The sequence below is a fragment of the Erythranthe guttata genome, chromosome 12 (genome assembly GCF_056151865.1).
Source record: "Erythranthe guttata isolate IM_541 chromosome 12, IM_541, whole genome shotgun sequence".
NCBI lineage: Eukaryota > Viridiplantae > Streptophyta > Magnoliopsida > Lamiales > Phrymaceae > Erythranthe > Erythranthe guttata.
The window spans coordinates 12674406-12694250 of NC_142544.1; the positions used below are offsets into that span (position 1 = coordinate 12674406).

General features: G+C 33.2%; 1 protein-coding gene and 1 pseudogene across 3 annotated transcripts; both read right to left on the reverse strand.

The window, feature by feature from the left end:
• Window positions 1-1003: 1003 nt before the first annotated feature.
• CYCJ18 (cyclin J18) lies at window positions 1004-5659 on the reverse strand. 3 transcript variants are annotated; one of them, XM_012977944.2, is made up of 9 exons: window positions 5460-5659; window positions 5272-5348; window positions 3650-3749; window positions 3477-3575; window positions 3378-3395; window positions 3221-3291; window positions 3016-3096; window positions 2816-2876; window positions 1004-1329 (listed from the first exon to the last, which is right to left on the reverse strand). In XM_012977944.2, exons 1-9 carry the CDS (start codon window positions 5571-5573, stop codon window positions 1327-1329), a joined length of 624 nt encoding a protein of 207 aa, XP_012833398.2. In that variant the 5' UTR covers window positions 5574-5659; the 3' UTR covers window positions 1004-1326. The 3 variants fall into 3 exon arrangements, with proteins under 3 accessions (XP_012833398.2, XP_012833395.2, XP_088682936.1); XM_012977941.2 differs by having other exon boundaries at window positions 2970-3096; window positions 5460-5657; XM_088826810.1 differs by lacking the exon at window positions 3378-3395 and having other exon boundaries at window positions 2970-3096; window positions 5460-5657.
• A 325-nt stretch (window positions 5660-5984) lies between these two features.
• LOC105954240 (uncharacterized) lies at window positions 5985-19302 on the reverse strand (annotated as a pseudogene).
• Between the last annotated feature and the right edge of the window lie 543 nt (window positions 19303-19845).

Genomic DNA, 19845 nt, shown 5'->3' on the forward strand with positions numbered 1-19845 from the left:
AAACCAAAAAAAAAAAAAAAAAAAAAAAACAATTGTATATTGGAAAATTTGTTTACCACTACAAATTATAGTACTGTAAGAATCCTTTTTGTTTTCTAGAATTCGATGGGCTAAAACTAAAATTACGAGCATGGGCCACAACTATAAGACTAGCAAATCCGTAGCCTGCATAGTTAAACAATAAAAAAAGCTCAATTATTAATTTAAGGGTAAATTACAAACACCCCCTGAGGTATGGTCAATTTACAAAAAAACCCCTCTTGTTTGGATAATTACATCTACCTCCTCAACTATGATTTTTCCTTACACCCCCACCCTTATGATGACAAATTCAACATAATCATCTAGATTTCGTGGAATGTGCTCTAGTTTGTACTCGTTTTGTGTAAAAAAAAATACATTTTCTTATGCACCACAAACTGATATATACAAGCCAAAAAACACATATTATGATCATATTGCTTCAAAATGTAGAGTTCGAATGAGCTAAAGTGGGTACAAAAGTGATAATATTCCATATAATCTCAAAGATTCCGCTAAATTTGAGGAATTAAAGGGGTGGTTATAATTATCCAAACAAGAGGGGAGTTTTCGTAATTTAACCATACCTCAAGGGGTGATTGTAACTTACCCTTAATTTAAATATCTATTTTGGTGCCTGGTTAACAATTAAGCTTTTGATTACATTATTGTGATTAACTTCTTTTTTTATTTATACTATACTACACCTGGAATGAAATACACCAGGTAAATCTCTACAATTCATACACATTACCCATGGTAAAAATTCACACGGTATAATCCTCATCGGGCATTCCTTTGGGCTGCCATATGCATGATTAAGGGGTGGCGGCCCCCTGCATTGATTACAAATATTAACCTGCTACATGCGACATTCTTCCGATTATCTAAAATGTGAAAAATATGGTGGTGGTCCCCCCATAAGAAATATAAATATCCATAGTAGTAAGAGAAGATGCATATGATTTTTCACACATGACAGTTGGCCATTGAATTTTATCTTATATATAATCCGCAAAAATTGAGACCAGAAGACAAGTGCATTAAACAAGTTAACATAGAAAAAGATAAACATCAAACCAAGCTAGCAAAAGGACAAAATGGTCAGAAAATTATGCATGTGTGGGCCCACCAGTGATTTGAATGGTTCTTCCTACAGTTGTGAACTCCTTCCAACTTTCACAAGTAGATATATAAATCCATATCCGTAGTTTGATCCTTAATCCTCTTGCGGTTCGAATACATGCTTTAGGATTATTCTCACAGTATCCACAATTTCATCTTCTTTGCATGAGGTCACAAATTTTACTGCACAACCAAATTTCGAAAAGATCAATCAATGTGTACGGATGAACAAGGTAGTCAAACTACACTTGAAAAAGATAACATACGCATCGCAAAAAGTCAACCCAAATTGGTTTTCAGTTTTCACATTACTCTCTTGTCTTCTAAAACTATTTTGTGATTGTGGTGTTGATGGACCACAATTTAGGTATTGCATCCAATCTGATGATTAAATTAGTCTTAATCTATATTTAATCACTAAGAGTTAGTCATATATGTGGTCGTATCACATAGCTAGGTGTCGAGTCAATTAGAGCTGAAGATGGGTCGAATCACTTCTTTATCGACCGATCAACCGACCCACCCGACTTTATTGAATGTTCAAAATCATTACCGACCAGACATTTATGGATCGCAGAACAATTGGTAACCACCTTTACTCGGTCGGATTTTTAAAAGTTGTTCAATGACTAGAAGCTCAATCGAGAATATTTTTCATAATCAATCCTTAAGATTAGAAACTTTGGTGCTACATCTTTTCATTTTAGACATACACATATCTTTGTAGTGTGAATGTACATACACAAAAATATGTTCATACATAACCAGCATATTATAATTAAACCCTTATATATAGAAAAGATTTGCCTAATAAAGCATAAAACTAAACCAAATAACACCAGAGCCCCAATTAGAACACCTATAAATACCCCAATCAGGCCATTCACAATTTTATTTGCGAGTTACAAGTTTTCTATCTAAATATTTATCAGGGTGAATTGCATTGTGCTCCCTTAAGCTTTAGACCCAACGATTTAAAAAAAAAAAAAAAAAAAAAAAAAACGGACTTCCTTTATGGTCTGATTTCAACTAATATTAATTAAGCCTGTATGTCTATATTGACTTAAGCCATCGAAGAGTCTATTTTTGGGCCAAAAGAAACAGAGGGGAAGCCAGGTCAGAAACGACCAAAGGAATAAAGGTGATCGTGCTTATCCGTACGGGGATGAAAACAAAAATTGTCATTAATCAAGAACTATGTCTAGATGGAAATTCATGACGGAAGAGTAGTTGTGGAAAAACTCTACCCAAAGCAAATTATATCTAATGTATCTTCATTGCAAGAGACGTGATTAAGCTGTATCTAGCCAACACTGCAAAGTCTACTATACTTGAAGGAAATGGTATTCAACAAATGGAGAAAAACGGTTAAACTAATAGAATAGCCTTCCAATTGTTTTGTACAGACTCCTAAGTTCTCTTTCTATCTCAGCTTTTGTATATTCTCACAGCCCAAAAAGTATCGAAGTTCGTCAAACACTCTCAGGTTTTTCCGTAAATTTGGAGGCTCTATTGGCCAAAAACTGATAAAACCTATAGACTTTAAGAAATAGTAATCCTTTCAACAGTGATTATTATTTACGAGTCATTATATGATGGTTCATATCCTGTGGAGAAACTAAGAGCAAGAACAACAAAAAGAACGTAGTGCAATTGATTAAATTCTTACCCCAAGGAAGAACCGGAAAGTCCCACCTCTGTGGAGGTACTGTAACGACATAAGCAACAACCTGAAAAACAAAAATCGAAGACTGCTGTTAGAAAAACTGATAAACGGAAAGTGAAAGTAAACATATTAACTGAAGAAACAACGTAAAACATGCCACTATTGATGCGGCTAGAGCCTGAGGAGAGCTGTAAAGAACTGACGTCTCTTCATTTTCGTAAAGCAGATCCATAACATCCATACAAGCTTCGAATTTCACATGCTCCCCAACTCGGGCAACTACCCTAAGTTAACACCAAGAAGAAAATAAAATTAGTGAATTACATCCATTAGGATAGCCTTATCAAAATATAAAACAGTAAGAAATCGAAGGGTCGAAATAACTGAAAGCTGAGAGAGAAACTTTACTTCAATTGAATAAGAAGCTCTTCGACGAATACAAAAGCAATATTTGACATTCCAATCTCAAATTCCAGTACCTTAAAGAAAATTGATTATTTCAGACAAACAACAGAACAAGATCCATCGACCAGAGATAACCGAATAGCAAATGATATAAATTTACCTGCATGAAGACCATCTCCTGTATATTCTTTGCCAACCGTTACGCATAGGATGAAAATAAGACGGGACCTTAGAAACATTACTGAAACAAATATCTTACAGCTTCCAAAAGATCCCCCTTTGTGTAATGCTGCTCCTTGATAAACTTATCTGCTAACGATTTCAAGGTTTTAACAGATAGGGGAGGTGTATTATGTGCCTGCAAAACAGTGAATTATGGTAGGTTAAGAAAGATGGATATTGAATCTGGAATAGTAAATAACATTTACTTACTTTGCTCGATACCCATAACGAAACCAGGGCAAATAGCTGCAGATTACTTTCTCCAACTGGACGTAGAAGCCAATTTTCTGTGCCGCTGCTATCTTCAAGTCTTTAAAGATATTGAGATAAATATATAAATGATTACAAACCATAATTTGGAAGAAAACAACATTCAAATCATGTAGAATACATCTTCCCAGGTTTATATAGTATCCAGCACTATATCAGATTATGAGTAGGCTTTTTTTTTTTTAAATGTGATCTATCATTCAGGATCCATATGAAGATACCATCAGAAAGTTTTGCAACTAGCTAAAAACTGATTTATTCTGATTGTGCTCGTCTCGGTTAAAAGAAATATAATACAATACTTGCCAGACCTACATAGAGACATTTCTACTCGTTGACACTGCTTAGGTAATTGACGACTGCAAGGCTTAACTCGGCTACTGATAACAAAAATAACATCACCAAATCAAACACACAAAATTTCTTCTGATTAAACATCCTATTCATCAACAATTATGGCGTTCGCATGTTACACGGAACACAAATGATTACGGGAAAACAAGTTGGAAATGAATTAAACACTCACTGTTGAATTGCCAGAAGCCAAGATCAAGATAATGATAAAAGTATTGCAAAAGAGCATTTGCAAATGACAAGAGGGGACGACACAACACTAAGACGTCCCTTTTCACATTTGTTCGTTTCCCTCAACAAAACAAACGTTCGACTTCCAAAATCAGAAACGAAATTCATATATCTTGGAGAAACATGAAAAGATTTTTCTCTTGTAATTTCAATCTTACCCTAGACATCTCTTCGTATTTTGAGTTAGCTACAGGTTCTCGAACTAATAACGAACTTGCTGTTATCATACAATCAACTCTTCTACTTCCAAAGGCCATTGTTAGATGTCCAGGGTTTGATTTTAGAACAAATATTCCACACTTGACATATAACAACGTTGATTAAGTAATTAAGTTTCCCATGGATAAAACGGGACTAAAGGTGTGCATCATTTCTAGAGATTTAAGCAAATCACCACACACTCGTCAACACTATCCATCCATCCATCCATAACGCCATAAAGTGTAGCAAACAATGAATTTAACTATAGGTTGTGTTCTTACTCGAAATCCTCAGTTAGAATTTGAAGTTGTATAGTTTTAATTAATGTCACAAAAAATCTATAAGGGGCTTTAGCATAAGTGCCGAGACTAAACCTTATTGTATTATTCGGTATCGTTATATAACCTAATTAAATTCAATTATTACCAATAAATTCTTACTCGTAAAACCCCTGCAAGTTCCGAAACCCATCACATTCGTACTCGTTTTTTCCACATGATCCCACCATTAAACCTCAACTTCACTGTAATTTTTTCCCCAAGGTACTTATGATAATAACTACTACTAATATAACGATTTGAATTAATCAATCGAGTAGAGTAGTACGAATATTTCTGCACTCACATTACCCTAACCAATAAAAGTAAAGATAGAAAAAAATCTGAACAATTACGAAATTAAAATCAAAATCAGAACATTTCACAACATCAGACGATCTTTCACCGGTAATTAACACACCTTTGGCGCAATTAATTTAAAACTGGATGTAGTTTTACCTGGAGAGAGCAGGATAGAAGCGGTCGGCGAACAGTGATAACGCCGAGTACTTGACGATTGGCAAAACATCCAGCAGCTTTGTCCAAACAAATGATAATAATTTAGGAAAATTCAAGCAAAAACCTAAAATTGTAATTGATTTTGTTGTATAGAATCAAAAAATGGGCGAAGAATATGAAAATTAAACCTGAGATGATTGAATGTGGAACTCGATCACTCGGGATCTCACGCATGGGCAGAGTCCTTTCTTCTTCTTCATGGCGTTGTGTTTGAAAGAATGTGCGGGAGGGAACAATAGCATAAGCCGAGGGATATGGATCAAAACTTAAAACGAAAAATCAATTTACAATTAGTTTATTAAAACTATCAGTTGAAATGCCGCTGCAATATGCTCAAAAATCAAACTTATCATCCCCTATAATATTGAATGGAATAGATAAAAAGTTCAAGCTAGTTAATTTATTTCAATTGCTTAAAAAAAAAAAAGGTTAATGAGATATAACCCCTCGTTACGAAAAATATTAAGACTAACCACCTTTCATTATTTTTAACTAGTAATTGAACCCGTGCGTTGTACGGGATTATATATTTCAACGAAATGACACAACAACAACAAATATGTTTATTAAATTGGGGCGATTAACCACAAATTGTCACAAATATAATATACATTTGCTGCTTTACACTTAAAAATATTAATATAAAAAAATCATTAAAAATCGCACTTTAACCGCTCAGAAGATGCGTGCACTTCACCGGTACCCAAGACATTGCTGCAGATTAACAATTCCTAATAGCATCATATATGAGTTTAATTAACACAAAAAAATTATTGAAAGAAAAAATGTGAAACAAATATATGGAAAACAATAACCATTGATGTTGTGTGACAGCTCATTCTTTGTGGCAATGCATTCATTTTAATGATATTGCATCTTGACACTCTGCGAATTAATAAGAACACATTATGCACAGTAAAATGTAAGGCTTACATAAGAACTAATGTGAAAAACTGTAAATAAAAAATACCTTAAATTTTGAAATACTTATTTATAAACAACGTTTGTTGTATTTTTTGAAGTATTTCCTTCTTTGTCAACTATAAGTATCTTCAAACCTTTTCGAGTGGTAACCCTCGAAATAGCTACATATAGTTGTCCGTGTGAGAAAACAGACTTTTCAAGATATAGACCAACATTTTGGAGGGATTGACCTTGACTTTTATTTATTGTCATAGCGAAGGAAAGAACAATGGGAAATTGTCTCCTCCGAAAGTGAAACGGAATCCTACTGTCTGACGGTGTTAACGACAATCTTGGAATGAAGACCTTATGTCCGACATTAGAGCCTGATATTATTTTTGCTTCCAAAACGCGATTTCCCAACCGAGTAATGGTCAATCTTGTACCATTACACAACCCATTGGACTGGTTTATATTCCTCAATAATATAACATGAACACCTCTTTTCAGCTTTAATTCATGGTTTGGCAGACCTGAAGATGTAATAGTATTCAAAAACTCTGGAGTATGAATGTCATGATGTGAGTCGACACTCTCATTCGCCGTACATGGACTATCGAAACTAAGATAAACTTTTTCCTCTTTCGGAACCAAAGACAGCATGTAATCGTTCACCTTCTCAACAATTTCATTAGTAGGTGCCAATATTGCTCGCTGTTGTTAGTATTCAGAATCCATGATATTAGTAAGCAAATTTGGGTAAGTTTCTTCAACAATAGACGCTAAATGGTTACCTGATGATTTTAAAATCATCAGGTATCTCAATGTCCATAACTCCATCATTGTCATCACCATTAGTACTATCGCCTATACTCAACACCCAATCTGAGAAGTTCTTCAGTTCCTCGCAATTAGAACTTGTTAAAGAGAGCCTCATATTTTTTGTTAATGTTAACACTTCACAATGCTGCCACAAATGTGAGGAATTTATGCTCGCCGACACAACTTGTTGTCTTGTTCCCTTTGGCACAACATGCAATATTTGTCTAAAATCACCTCAAAAAACAACTGTTTTGCCACCAAATGGTTTGTTCTCATTTTCAGGATCAAACTGGCTTAGGATATCCTTCAAAGATTGATGTACGGCTTCAAAACAATGCTTGTGAATCATCGGAGCTTCATCCCAAATGACGAGTTTCACTTTCGTTATCAACTCCGCCAAAGGGGACTCACATGCAATGTTGCAAGTAGATTCTTCGTGAACATTAAAAGGAATGGCAAACCTCGAGTGAGCTGTTCTTTCACCATGACTGAGTAAAGATGCTATCCCAGTTGATGCGAGTGTAAGTACTATTTCACCTTTTGACCTTAAAGTTGCCGAAAGCGTTCTCCAAATATAGGTCTTGCCAGTACCTCCGTAACCATAAAGGAAAAATAAACCACCACGTCTTTCATTTACACGAACCATAATTTTATCATAGACAATCCTTTGTTCGTCATTGAGACTTGACAATAACTCTGAATGTTCGGCAGCTAATGCACTTTTGTCATAATTAAGTGTTAGAGTAGGTGACCAACAAGCCAACTTGTGGTTGTGGTCTTTCACATTTATTATGGTAATAAACGAACCTTTTTCGTATTAATGATAAAACACCTTGGCATTCTATATCTTTGTCCCTTTGTCACAAGCATAGATATAGTCCTTACAGTTATTACAAGTACTAGTAATTGATCGTTAGGATCGTGAGATATTTACTTAAGTATTATAACTGATAAACGTGTTCCTAGTCGAAGGGTTACGCCACCAATGAGGATATCAGTCTTTCCCATTAAGAGACTAGCACTTAGTGTGTGTGTACTTCATCTCACCAGTAAACGGTATTGTGATATCGGCATGCATAAGTGGGTGCTCGTAAGTTGACGAGTCCACTGAACTCCCTCACCCTAGAAATCTCTAAGTGGTTCCCAATAATCGAGTAGAGATATATGTGGTATAGTTGTACACCATTAGTCCTTATGACCTAGACATCACCGTGACTTCACTAGAGGACCAGCTGTATCGTGACCTGTCCCTGAGTTCCACCGAGGACCACCCCAATGCCCAGTGTTCGTCCAGTCCGAAATCTAGTGTGAGGCATGTGCATTGTAGTCGGGGATTCGATCGCTACAATAGTCTTGGATGTTCTGTGTGTTCTTACAGTTTGTAATCTCTCTAAGTCTCTGGCCAGAGCTGACTAAGTGATGATTAGAGAATTCGATTCTCTAAGTCATGCACGTAACGATTACAACACTTAGAACGATCGCACAGTCATTGAAAAAATAAAGAGGTCTACCAATGCCTCTAGTTCAATCAGGACATATGAATCGAAGGGATCGTACTGTACGCTAACTATATCAAAAGGTTCTTGTAGGCACTTCATTTGTATCTAGGGAATCATGATGCGTAGTTGCTAGACAACAATCTTGATTCGTTGGGTGATTAAGGTGAAACGAGTTTCATCTTAATCGTAACTCTAATGGACGAGTTTTGAACATAAAGGGTTGTGGGCCCACGGCTAGCTGACACCTGAACCATCGAGGGTCACACTGCTCGTGCACATGAGATCTTTGAATAAACGGTCAAAGGTAAAAATGGTCTATCTTTGCATGATTGTAAGTCAATATGATTGGGTCCAACATTCGTATTTGGAATTATGAATGAGAATAAGAAAAGGAAAAAAATAGGCGGACATCTTAGTAGACTTTCTAAATCGGGAAGTTTCCAAATTTAGAAAGTGCACTGAATTAGGGTTTCCACTTTTAGAAAGTTGGAAATTGAGAATTTACACTCGTAATGACGAGGACATTATAATGATTCCGAAAATGTAATTGTTACAATTTTTCGATCATCGAATTGAGAGAGACGAGCAAGTAAAAGAACTAACGAACTTAAGCTGTTGGGCCCGGTCCAACTTAAGCCCGTTAGGGTTTTATGCAAGACACTATAAATACTTGATTTATAGGTCTTGCACACAACACAACACAATACACGAACCAAACCCTAGCCGCTCTCACCTCTCTCGGCCGATCTCAACCCGCGGCCACCACCGCCGCCGCCGCCGCCATCTCGCCGGAATCGGCCAGCCGTTGGCCGATCCTCTTGGTAGCTCTTTTCTCTTTTCGTTTCTTCCGTTTTATTCTAACTATTTCGTGTCTAGTGCCACGTTTTAGTAGATCAAAGTATACGAGGTGAAATCCGAGAGGAGGAAGATTGAAGAATCGAAGAATCGAGGAGCAGCCACCGAGCCAACGACGCACGCGCCTCCACGCGCCGCCCGAAGACAGCGCGTGAACCACACGCGCCGCGGTAGCTCGGATCATCGCCGCTGCTGCATCTCTGTTGCTGCCCCGGATTGTACGGATTGGTTTCCGTGGCAATCTAGCTTCGTTTAGTGCACCTACGTCACGCTTCAAGAGGTAAAACTTCGAATCCACTGTCGTTAGATTCGGTATTATTTAAATTAAATATGCATGTTCGTTTTAGTATGAAACTTGTATGATTTTATGTGAATACATGAAATTGTTTAATTACTGCGAGCATGTTTATTTGATTTAAACGCGAGCATGCTAGTTGATTTATTTTCGATTAAGTAATTAAGTATGTATGTTGTTTTTAATTTCGTTGGAAGCACAAAGGTACGCAATTAATTGCTTTCAATTATCGGGCATGTGTTAATGTGTTTTAAATTTGTTTAAATCGCATAAATTTTTTGTTTTCCGTTGCGTACACGTGTCTGATTCCCAACATTAAGTTCATCATAGATAAGTCTATTTTCAACTTGTGGGAGAAGAGACATGTTTGGGAACGACATTGTTGGAAAATCAGCTAGACTCTTATTGCTACTTCGCATCTTTTCTTCAATTTCCATTAGGGCAAAAATTTTCAAACCATCTTCATCAAGCTGCAAATCTAAAATTTAAAAAATAATTTAATAAATTAGCAACAATGCAGAAAATAATAAATGGGAGAGAAAAGAAATTTTGTAATAAATTTACCAAATACTTGAAAATATATAAAAAAAACTACCTTCACGTTGCAGTATAGTTCTTTGCGTACGCAAGATACCATCACTAAAAAAATTCCATGTTTTATCCCAAACATATTCAGGTCGTGCCATTTGATTCGACAATGAGTTGTGAACATATTTCGTAGGAATTTAGCAAACCCCCAATGGCTTGCTTCTTCAATACCATCTATGTAGTCCTTATCATCATCTAACAAACCAATTGCATAGCAAGCATCTCTAAACGTAGGATAAACCACATTATTGATGGTTCTTAACTCAATATAAGAAGAAGACCCCCTAATTATATTGAGTAAGATTCTCAAATAATATAATTCACCACTTCCGGGGACTACGTAATGAATTCTTCCAACAGATAATCCATTCTTTCTAGGAGTCCATGCACATAAAGGTTGTTTCCAGACGAATTTCGCGGGGAATTCTGCTTAGGTAAGACCTTTTGCCTTGGTATATGTAGAATTTGGGTCCATCCATGCTAAAACAATTGATTGCAATACATGTGGCCTCTCAATAATCGATTCAAAAGACTCATCACCATCAAAATATACAACTTATTCATTGGGCAGGTGAATAGGCAAAAGCTCGACTGCCGGTTCTCTAAAATGAACATCGAATGAAAATATTCGCCACATTGCTTCACATGGTGATAAGTATCTACAATCAATGTACATCTTGATCTCATCGTAATTTTCTGATTGTGAGTCACCAGCTCCTGTTCCATAAAAAGTTGCAGTAACACGATCATGACCTTTGTTGATGTACTTGAAAATATACTTAATCGATCTTGGTATGTTGCACCACTCAACATTTATATGCGCCTTGTACCTTTTCATCAGATATGGATTATAGGGCACCACAAATCTATTATCAGCATCATTTTTTTCCTTTTTTAACTACCCTACCATTATCCCTTCTCTTGTATAGTGGGTAACCGTCTTTATCATTAGAGGTTCGATCATTGAATTTTTTGGGAAAGTGCCTTGTACACTTCCCATCCTCCATGCATGAAGCGGTTGGATTAAATACACCACATGGACCATGGATCATAAGAGAAGTAACAGAACTATGAAGCACATGCCGATCTTCATTTTCATCAGGGATTTCAGCAGATATTATCTTGTCGATATCTTCCGGACTTGCGTACTTGGAGTCAGGATGTAAGAAGATAAGTATATGAGCATGCGGTAGTCCTCGCTTCTGAAATTCTATTGTGTATATCACTGCATACAAAATAGAAAACTCATATTAATAATTAAGTAAATGCAGGAGATCTTGCTCATGTAATATCAATACAATAAAATAGTCATAATGTACCGACAAATTAGAAATGCTGAAATATAATAATTCTTTGTAAAATGATCATAATTAGAAAATATGTGAAAATTCCACAATGAGGTTTTTGTATATAATAAGTGTATGTAATAATAATACTATATTAATATGTTCTTTTACAGAAAAATATTATAGTAATATTATTTAACTTATTAAGTACGTCAATTCAAATAAATTTTATAATTAACATAAGTTATTACTAATTTTATAATAATTAAAATAAGTCATTGTAAAAAAAAATTGAAGATTAAACTAATATTTGACAATATTATATAAATGTTATCATAAGATTCAAAAAGATTTTACGTAGTACCTGATTTCACTTTTCCGAATACTTTTCCCCGTTTTATCTCCTTGATGAACTGATGGAGTTTTATTTTAAAAACTCGACAAACAATATCCGGTCTATCTTCAGCTTTCAAACCTTTACCCTTGAAAAATTTTGTTATCTCGATCCAATTCTGATTGCATGTGAAAGTAACAAATAAATCAGGATATCCAGCCCATCGACATATAGCCATAGCATCTTGGTAAATTTGTATCATATAGCGAGCTCCATTGATAAATGTTGCTGGTAATATGACACGTTTCTCCTTTTTTGATGAATTATTTTCTCCTCTCAAATATGCTACTGAAAGACCCTTGTACATGTCAGCCCTTAACTGCTTCTGATGCATCCGAAGATATGCTAGACGGGCTGATTCAATCGTACTAAAAAAATCGGCCGCAAGTTGTTGGAATAGACGTTTGGAACCCAAAATTGTTCCGCTCTCAATGGTTCGCATTTGAATTCGAAATGCGATGAATTCTGTCATTGACACTTTCCATCTTTTATTAGTCACCAAATTGCTCCTATCATTTAGTGCAATGTCATCTCTGTAACCATCTTCACCACGTGGAAACAACAACGGATACTGAAGTGGAAGATAAGCTGGAGATACTATAGAAACACGACGCAGTAACCCAGATTGTGTCTCGACAATAATGTCTCGCTCAGCATCGTCAGAATCAAAATCACCAACTATAAGTGCTGCTACTTCAGATGCAGAAGGAAGATTGTATCTTCTAGCATCATGACTTCTCTTTCCTAAAAGCCATAATTTGACTTAACGGAATGCTGGACTTTGAATTTTATCTCTGACCATTCTGTAAGACTGCGCGTACAAATTGTACTGATCGAGCATATCCTTTAGATCTGTAACAATAGAATTTGATAGTTCATTCGAACTTGATTTCATCCTATAACAAATACAACATATAAGGCTATGTTTGTTACGGTTTTCGAATTCTTTTCACTCTTTCCCCAAAATAAAATTATTTTTCTACAATATTTTCATTAACTTTTCCCAAAAAAAAGTTCAAATGTTTCTCTTTCTAACAAGTATGATTTCACTGCTACAATGAAAATTGTTTTCACTAAAATACAAACTAAAACCACTTTATAGTTCATATTCTTCTTCCAAAATACATTTTACCAACACCTTTACAAACTAAAATCACTTTATCGTTCAAATTCTTCTTCCAAAATACATTTTCTAACACCTTTTAGATATGATTTGACTGGGTATAGTACAAATTGTCTCTTCTCAAAACAGAAACAACTTTATTTTATTTACAAATTCTTATTCCAAAACATCTTTCTCCAGAATAAAATGGAAACGAAAGCCTAAAAGCTTACCAAACATAGTATTTTGTTTGTTAAAATCCCATATAATAGATAAGTGTATAAATTAAACTAACATTTGTAAATCAGATAGATAAAATTAGTGGTATACCTCACGACATTCATTCTGTTTGATACTTCATTTTCCGTGTCATAAATATACAATTGTGCAAATTTCGGTGTTGATCCATCACATGAAATTAAGCTTCCGATGCGGTGGTAGTTCTCCCCGCACATGATAAATGTGTGTGGTGCAGTTCCGTTATTTATTGTTGTATCGACTCTTCCTCCCAAAGACGTGAAGGAGAACATCATATTGAAGGATCGAATGTTCTCCAAAAAAAATTTGCTTCTTGCGTCACGCTTGAAATAAAGATTTTGTAGAGTTTGTGGGCAATTCGTAAGAAATGGGAGTTGAACTTTTCCTTGACTACAACATAGAGAAAATTTCGGTTGTGTAGTATTCATCACATGCCTCTCTAATTGCTCATCATACCACATCATTGCCCCACAATAACTGCATTCATAAATTGGATCACCAATGTCCCAATATTCCGTACCTTATAAGATATGGTTTATATTTATTAATATATCTACATTTACGGTAATAAGGAATTAAAACAAACAATTCAAAAAAAAAATTCATAATTAAGTAGGGTACAATACTTATAAACATACCTGAAATTGAAAGAGTTGTATTTTTATTTATTCCATGGCCAGATATGTCTTGTGCAAGTTTCCCGCTAATATCTGATTAAAATATTATTAAAATAAAATACAGAATTGTGTGCACATAAATAAAGGTGAAAAAAAATGTACGCAATATAACGAAATTAAATACCTAGAGGAATATTTTGACCGTTTCTGTTGTTTGCAAATGATTGCGAATGTGCAACCAATTCCAAATCTTTAATTAAAGAGGTGGTTGATTAATATATACGACAAATGAAAATGAATCAAAGAGAAAAAAAAAATTAAAAAATAATCTTTTTTTAAAAATAAATTTAAATTTAAAATGATAAAATTTATCTTCCAATCCAGAGGATGAATTACCTAAAATATCACATTGTTGATTAAGTGCGCATTCACCCAATGTATTAACTTCAATCGTGGATGTTGCATATGTATTGTGCGATGACGAATAGTTTTCATCTCTTGTTGGGTGAGTTGTTAACATAGATGACGAGGTTGTGCTAGAGTTACAATTTTCTTTATTGCACTCTGAATAACGTCTTTTTTTTTTTCCACGGCTTTCTTTCGGAGGTAGTGAAATATCCATTAGCTATAAAAAAATATGTCATCAAAATAAACGGAAATACAATTAGTTATGTTAACTCACAGTTAGATTTACACAATATTTAAAGTTTAATGCATAGTAACCATTGAAAAGGCATTTACATGAGAAATGCATAGAAAAAATAAATGGATGAGTGAGACGTTCGCAGATGACCTTCAATTAAATTCAACGGAATCTCAATCGAACAACAGATTGGTGAAACCTTGCTTTCAGTCACCAAGTGCAAAAGATTGTATAGTAAATTACTTATACTGCAACAGACAGATGGTTGTAACTGTTGAGATGAGCATAAAAACTTATTGTCATAGAAGTTTCGAATAATATGAAAGTCTTGACAGGAAAGATGTTTGAGAATGGCATGATAATTGAGGAAACCCCTTATATGTCTTAGTGGAGGAGTTGAAAAGAATGTTGAAAGTTATATATATTATGGGTGTTTACTTCCATCTACAAAATCCACCTTTACGTAAGATGTTTAATATCCATTATAAAAGAAAACTTAATCAAAACCTATAAATTAAAGGGAAAAAAAATTGTTAACAAAACGTAGAAATTAAAGCAATAAATTGATTTTTAAATACTATTATGTATATATATTCCATGAGTCAAAGACGTACAAATTAAATCGATAAATAATTTATTTTGGTTGATTTGGTTTTAATTTGTTAATGATTTATTAAGTTCTATGTAAAATAATAATATTTTGGTTGATTTTAATTAAATAGTATTTAGTTTTAATTTGTTATTTTTATTTTTATGCTAATTTATTTGTTATTTAAATAATATTTAATTCTAATTTATTATTTCTTTACTTAACCTCTTCTTTTGACAAATTAAATTGATATATTTATTTTAGTTATTTAAAGTAAATAGTATTTAGTTGGAGATTAGTTCGGTTTCTTCATTCAGAATAAATCATAAAAATTGATTCATGAAAATACTATATTTAATTTTTAATAAGTTGAATTTTACATATAAATTATACAACCTTCTATCCGAAGAGATAGCAGCCGATCAGTTCTCATTAAGAACTTTCAAACATAGTCGCAGTAGTAGGAAGGAACAAACTAATACAGCTCCAATAATACATCGTATTACTAAACAAACAATGTAATGTACAATTAGAAACTAAATTCCACAAATAGATCAAAAGAGAAAGAAAAATAAAATAAAATAAAAAGTAAACTGGCATAAAAATATATTAGATATAAAAATATATTAGATATACAAACATAATTAATAGTTTGAACATTGTAAAAATAAAAGAAATTAAAAAAGCCACAAAATATAAATATCTCTTCGATCAAATTAATCCGATTTACTACCATTGGAATCTTTGAGACCGCTGGAAGAGTCTGACATATATGAATCAGTCGAGCAATCCTCGTCACTGCCATCATAACATCTGTCATCATTGTCAAAGTCTGACATATCCTTATCATTTGAACAATCGCCATCCTCGTCGTGCAGATCGTATACGAACTTGATTCTTTCTGCTGGTTTGATTATTCTACAACGTGGCGTCATACGAAATTTCAACAATGTTTTGATGTCTTCTCCGTTTCATAATTTTGTTTTTCATTGTATATGGATTCAAATCCCTTGTCCATTATTTGTAGGCAACGATTCTCAGGGTGGAATTTTTCCTCATCTTCATCTGATGGAGCGGTATTACAATTGCAAAAGCAACACAATTGTTTAACACATACAAATAGTGAAACGGCGATTGAAATTAATACAAATATGCCAATTTTAGCACAAAAATATCTAACTAATGAAAGTGCCATACTTGAATAAGTGCAATATAGTGCAGATTCAAATTCCTGCAAAAAAAAAGAACATGTAGAGATATTAAATATTCTTAAATCTAACATTACAACTCCACCAGTATACAACAACTTTAGCATATAACATATATTAGAAACGAACATATGAAACACAGGTGAATTGTTGGTAAAATTAAACAAAAATAAATAAATTTACGTACGCTGGAGGATATGTTTATGTCACGAAATACAAAGAGAGCGAAGAAGATAATTTCTGTAAGAGGAATAGCGTCCTAGATGACGTTTATATAGGACACTGAGAGTTAAGATTGGCATGTTGAATTCTTGAAGAACGTGGGAAAAAAGGAGTTACATAATGAAGTTGTGGTGTGGAGTTTGTGAATATGTGATTAGTGGGTAACAAAAAAGTAGAAAAAATAAATAACATGGGCAAGTGGGCGTATTAGGGTTTCAAAGATATGATAAGTGGCCGTACTAGGGTTTCAAAGATATGATATATTTATTCAAATGCCGGACTGATATATGAATATTTAAATTAAATATTAACTAATAATCTTGATGGACCCATTTCAAAATTGAAACTCCGTGGGTAAAAAAGACGAATTAGCAGCAAACTCCTTTTCTTTATCTTTGTATGTTGTCTGTTTGTTTCTGCCTTTATTTTATTTCCTTTAAATAAAAGGTTTAATTTCTTTATTTTATTTCCTTGTAAGACAGGTGATCAGTTATAATATTTTTTACGGTTTTTAATAGAGACGACTCATTTTTAAGTTTTTGAAAACCAGTTGAATATATTTTTTAGTCTTTTAATATAATGCAAATATTAGCATATAAAAAAATAATGAATTAGCTAACATTTGTATTTCAATGAATTCTCATTTAACTAAAACAAATCTAATGTATATTGCAACGCAAATTAGTTGAGACAAATATGTGCTTAGATTGTTTTAAATTATGGGCCCTAGTAATGTGGAGAAATGGTTAGTTTGTTTCATGTTATGGGTCTAAGCTTATTGTATTTAGTACCCCTATAAAAGTTGCAACTGCGCTTTTCCCCCTATGAAATACTTATTTAAAAAGAAACCTATGAAAAAATGTGAAAGCCATTTACATCCATCAAAACAATATCATGTCCCAACACGCGTCTACTGAGTTTATTTTTTATTTTTTTTGGGATTTCACTTATAAATAACAAAAATACATTCTTACAATAAACACAAACTCAATTGGGTTTAATGAAGAATAATTTAACTTGTTAGTATGAAATTGTAATTTATAAAGTTCTTTAAGAAACTTAAAATACGATTAAATTGCACTTCATATTAAATAATATGAATTTTTAAGATCATATTTACTTTATAAAGTTCTTTAACAAACTTAAAATTTACAATCATAATCTCAAACACAGCTCCAATACAAAATAAATAAATAAATAAATAAATATATATATCATATATATAAAATATATAAAATCTGGACCTGATCTGAATTTATATTACGGAAAGTAATAACAAAATAAGTATTACTAATGGATTTGCAACAAAACCGATAATAACAACATGAAATAACATGAAAAAGCAAAGAACTGTGATATAGCAACCACCTACCAAAATAAGTAATAAAAACGAAGAGGAAAACAAAACTAACTACGTACGAAAGTTTCAAATTTTAAAACAAAAAACAAGAGTTTAAAAAACACATCATAATAAATAATGAATTGTAGTGGCTGCACCAATAAAACAATAAAACCATAAAATCATTACTTTGAATACTTCTCTAGTTTGATTCTCTTGCAATACACAACAGTAGTTGACGATTGGGTATTTACATCAGCATCACTTGAAGAGCTAGAAGTAGTAAGTTCATCGACAAATCTTTTATCACATGACTTACTAACTGGAATTGCATCATCGTCAATTGGGTGGAAATCCTACAACGGAAAACATGACTTATAATATATATCATAGAGGGAAAAAAATAAACAAAAGCTTATGTGTATATTTATATAACAAAATTTTAGATAGAGTAATACACTTGAATTTTCATCTTCCTACTGAATAAAATTTCCAGTAACTTGATCATCTTCTTCGTCGAGTGCCTGCAACAAAAATAAATTAATAATATAATTGTAGATTGTAAAAAAATGGGATGTATATTTTTTCTTATCCACCTTCATTCCACTCTTAAATTTTTGTATCTTTTCTTTATCGTTTGTCATCGTCTTAACGGTGGAAAGCGACCAATTCTTCTTGACATTCATTTCACTGATTTGTATTTTAAATAAAAATTCTTTATTAACCAACATCTGAAACTCAACGGGAAGCGTGTTGCTCAGTTGTTCCTACAAAATAATCCAATAATAATTTAATAATCAAAATATAAATAATTTGAAAAATGATGGTAAATATTTAATGTATGATAGAAAATTATCACCTTTTTCATATTTCCAACTACCTCGCTTGCACTTTTGCCGATAAATTGTTTGACCATTTCATCAAATAGCACTAATGAAGTAGATGATGTGCTATCAACGATGGTAACCTCAATCCTATATCTGAATACAAACATGTAAGATTTTCCTTTAATTTTATTAATATACATGGATTAATAATAAAAAAAATTAATTTATAGCCTAAATATATTATAATTTACCGAGGTATAGTAGGCACATCCCTATCACACCTCTTACAAAAATATTTGGATCCATTTGGTGTGACTTTCTTCTTACAATTTTTGCACGAAATATACCACCATCTCTTTTCCAAATCAATTTCGAAGATTGTGGCAAGTAAAACCACGGTAGAATCCTAAAATAATAATATAAATTAATTTTGTATCCTCATGTTATATGAATCGTTGAACAAATATAATGTTAGCATATATAAAACAGCTTACCAGTGTATCTACCAACTCGGCAATACTCATTTTCTCAAGGGAAAGAAACTCGTGATTCACGGACACTTAGTGTTCACTTGAAATTTGAGATACTGTTTGAGTGACAGATTCATCTCCTTGCAAAAGTCTGTATGTTGAATATGAAAACAATAATAATTATGTTATTAGACGAAATTACATATTAAATATAATTGGTGAAAAGAAAGGACAAACAAACTACTTGTCCCTATAGTTAAGTCTCTTTCAAGTTTGGGTTTCTAAGCAGATTTGATCTCTGATTGTGAGAAGAAATATTCTTTTTACCTGTGATATAATTAAATATATATTATATTGACATGTTTATTATGAAAATAAGTAAGACGTAAAGACGAAACCTACTTGGACCAAATAACTATGTCTACCTTTAAAACTGTTTATTTTGCAAAGTTGCAATATAATGATAACCGGACTTTGTGGGTCGTGATTGGCGAAGAAACCATCCAATTTATCAGCGAATGAGTTCCACAAAGCACAATTAATTTTGTTGCCACTGCCCACGTAAAAACGAAGAAAAATAAAATTCAACATATAATT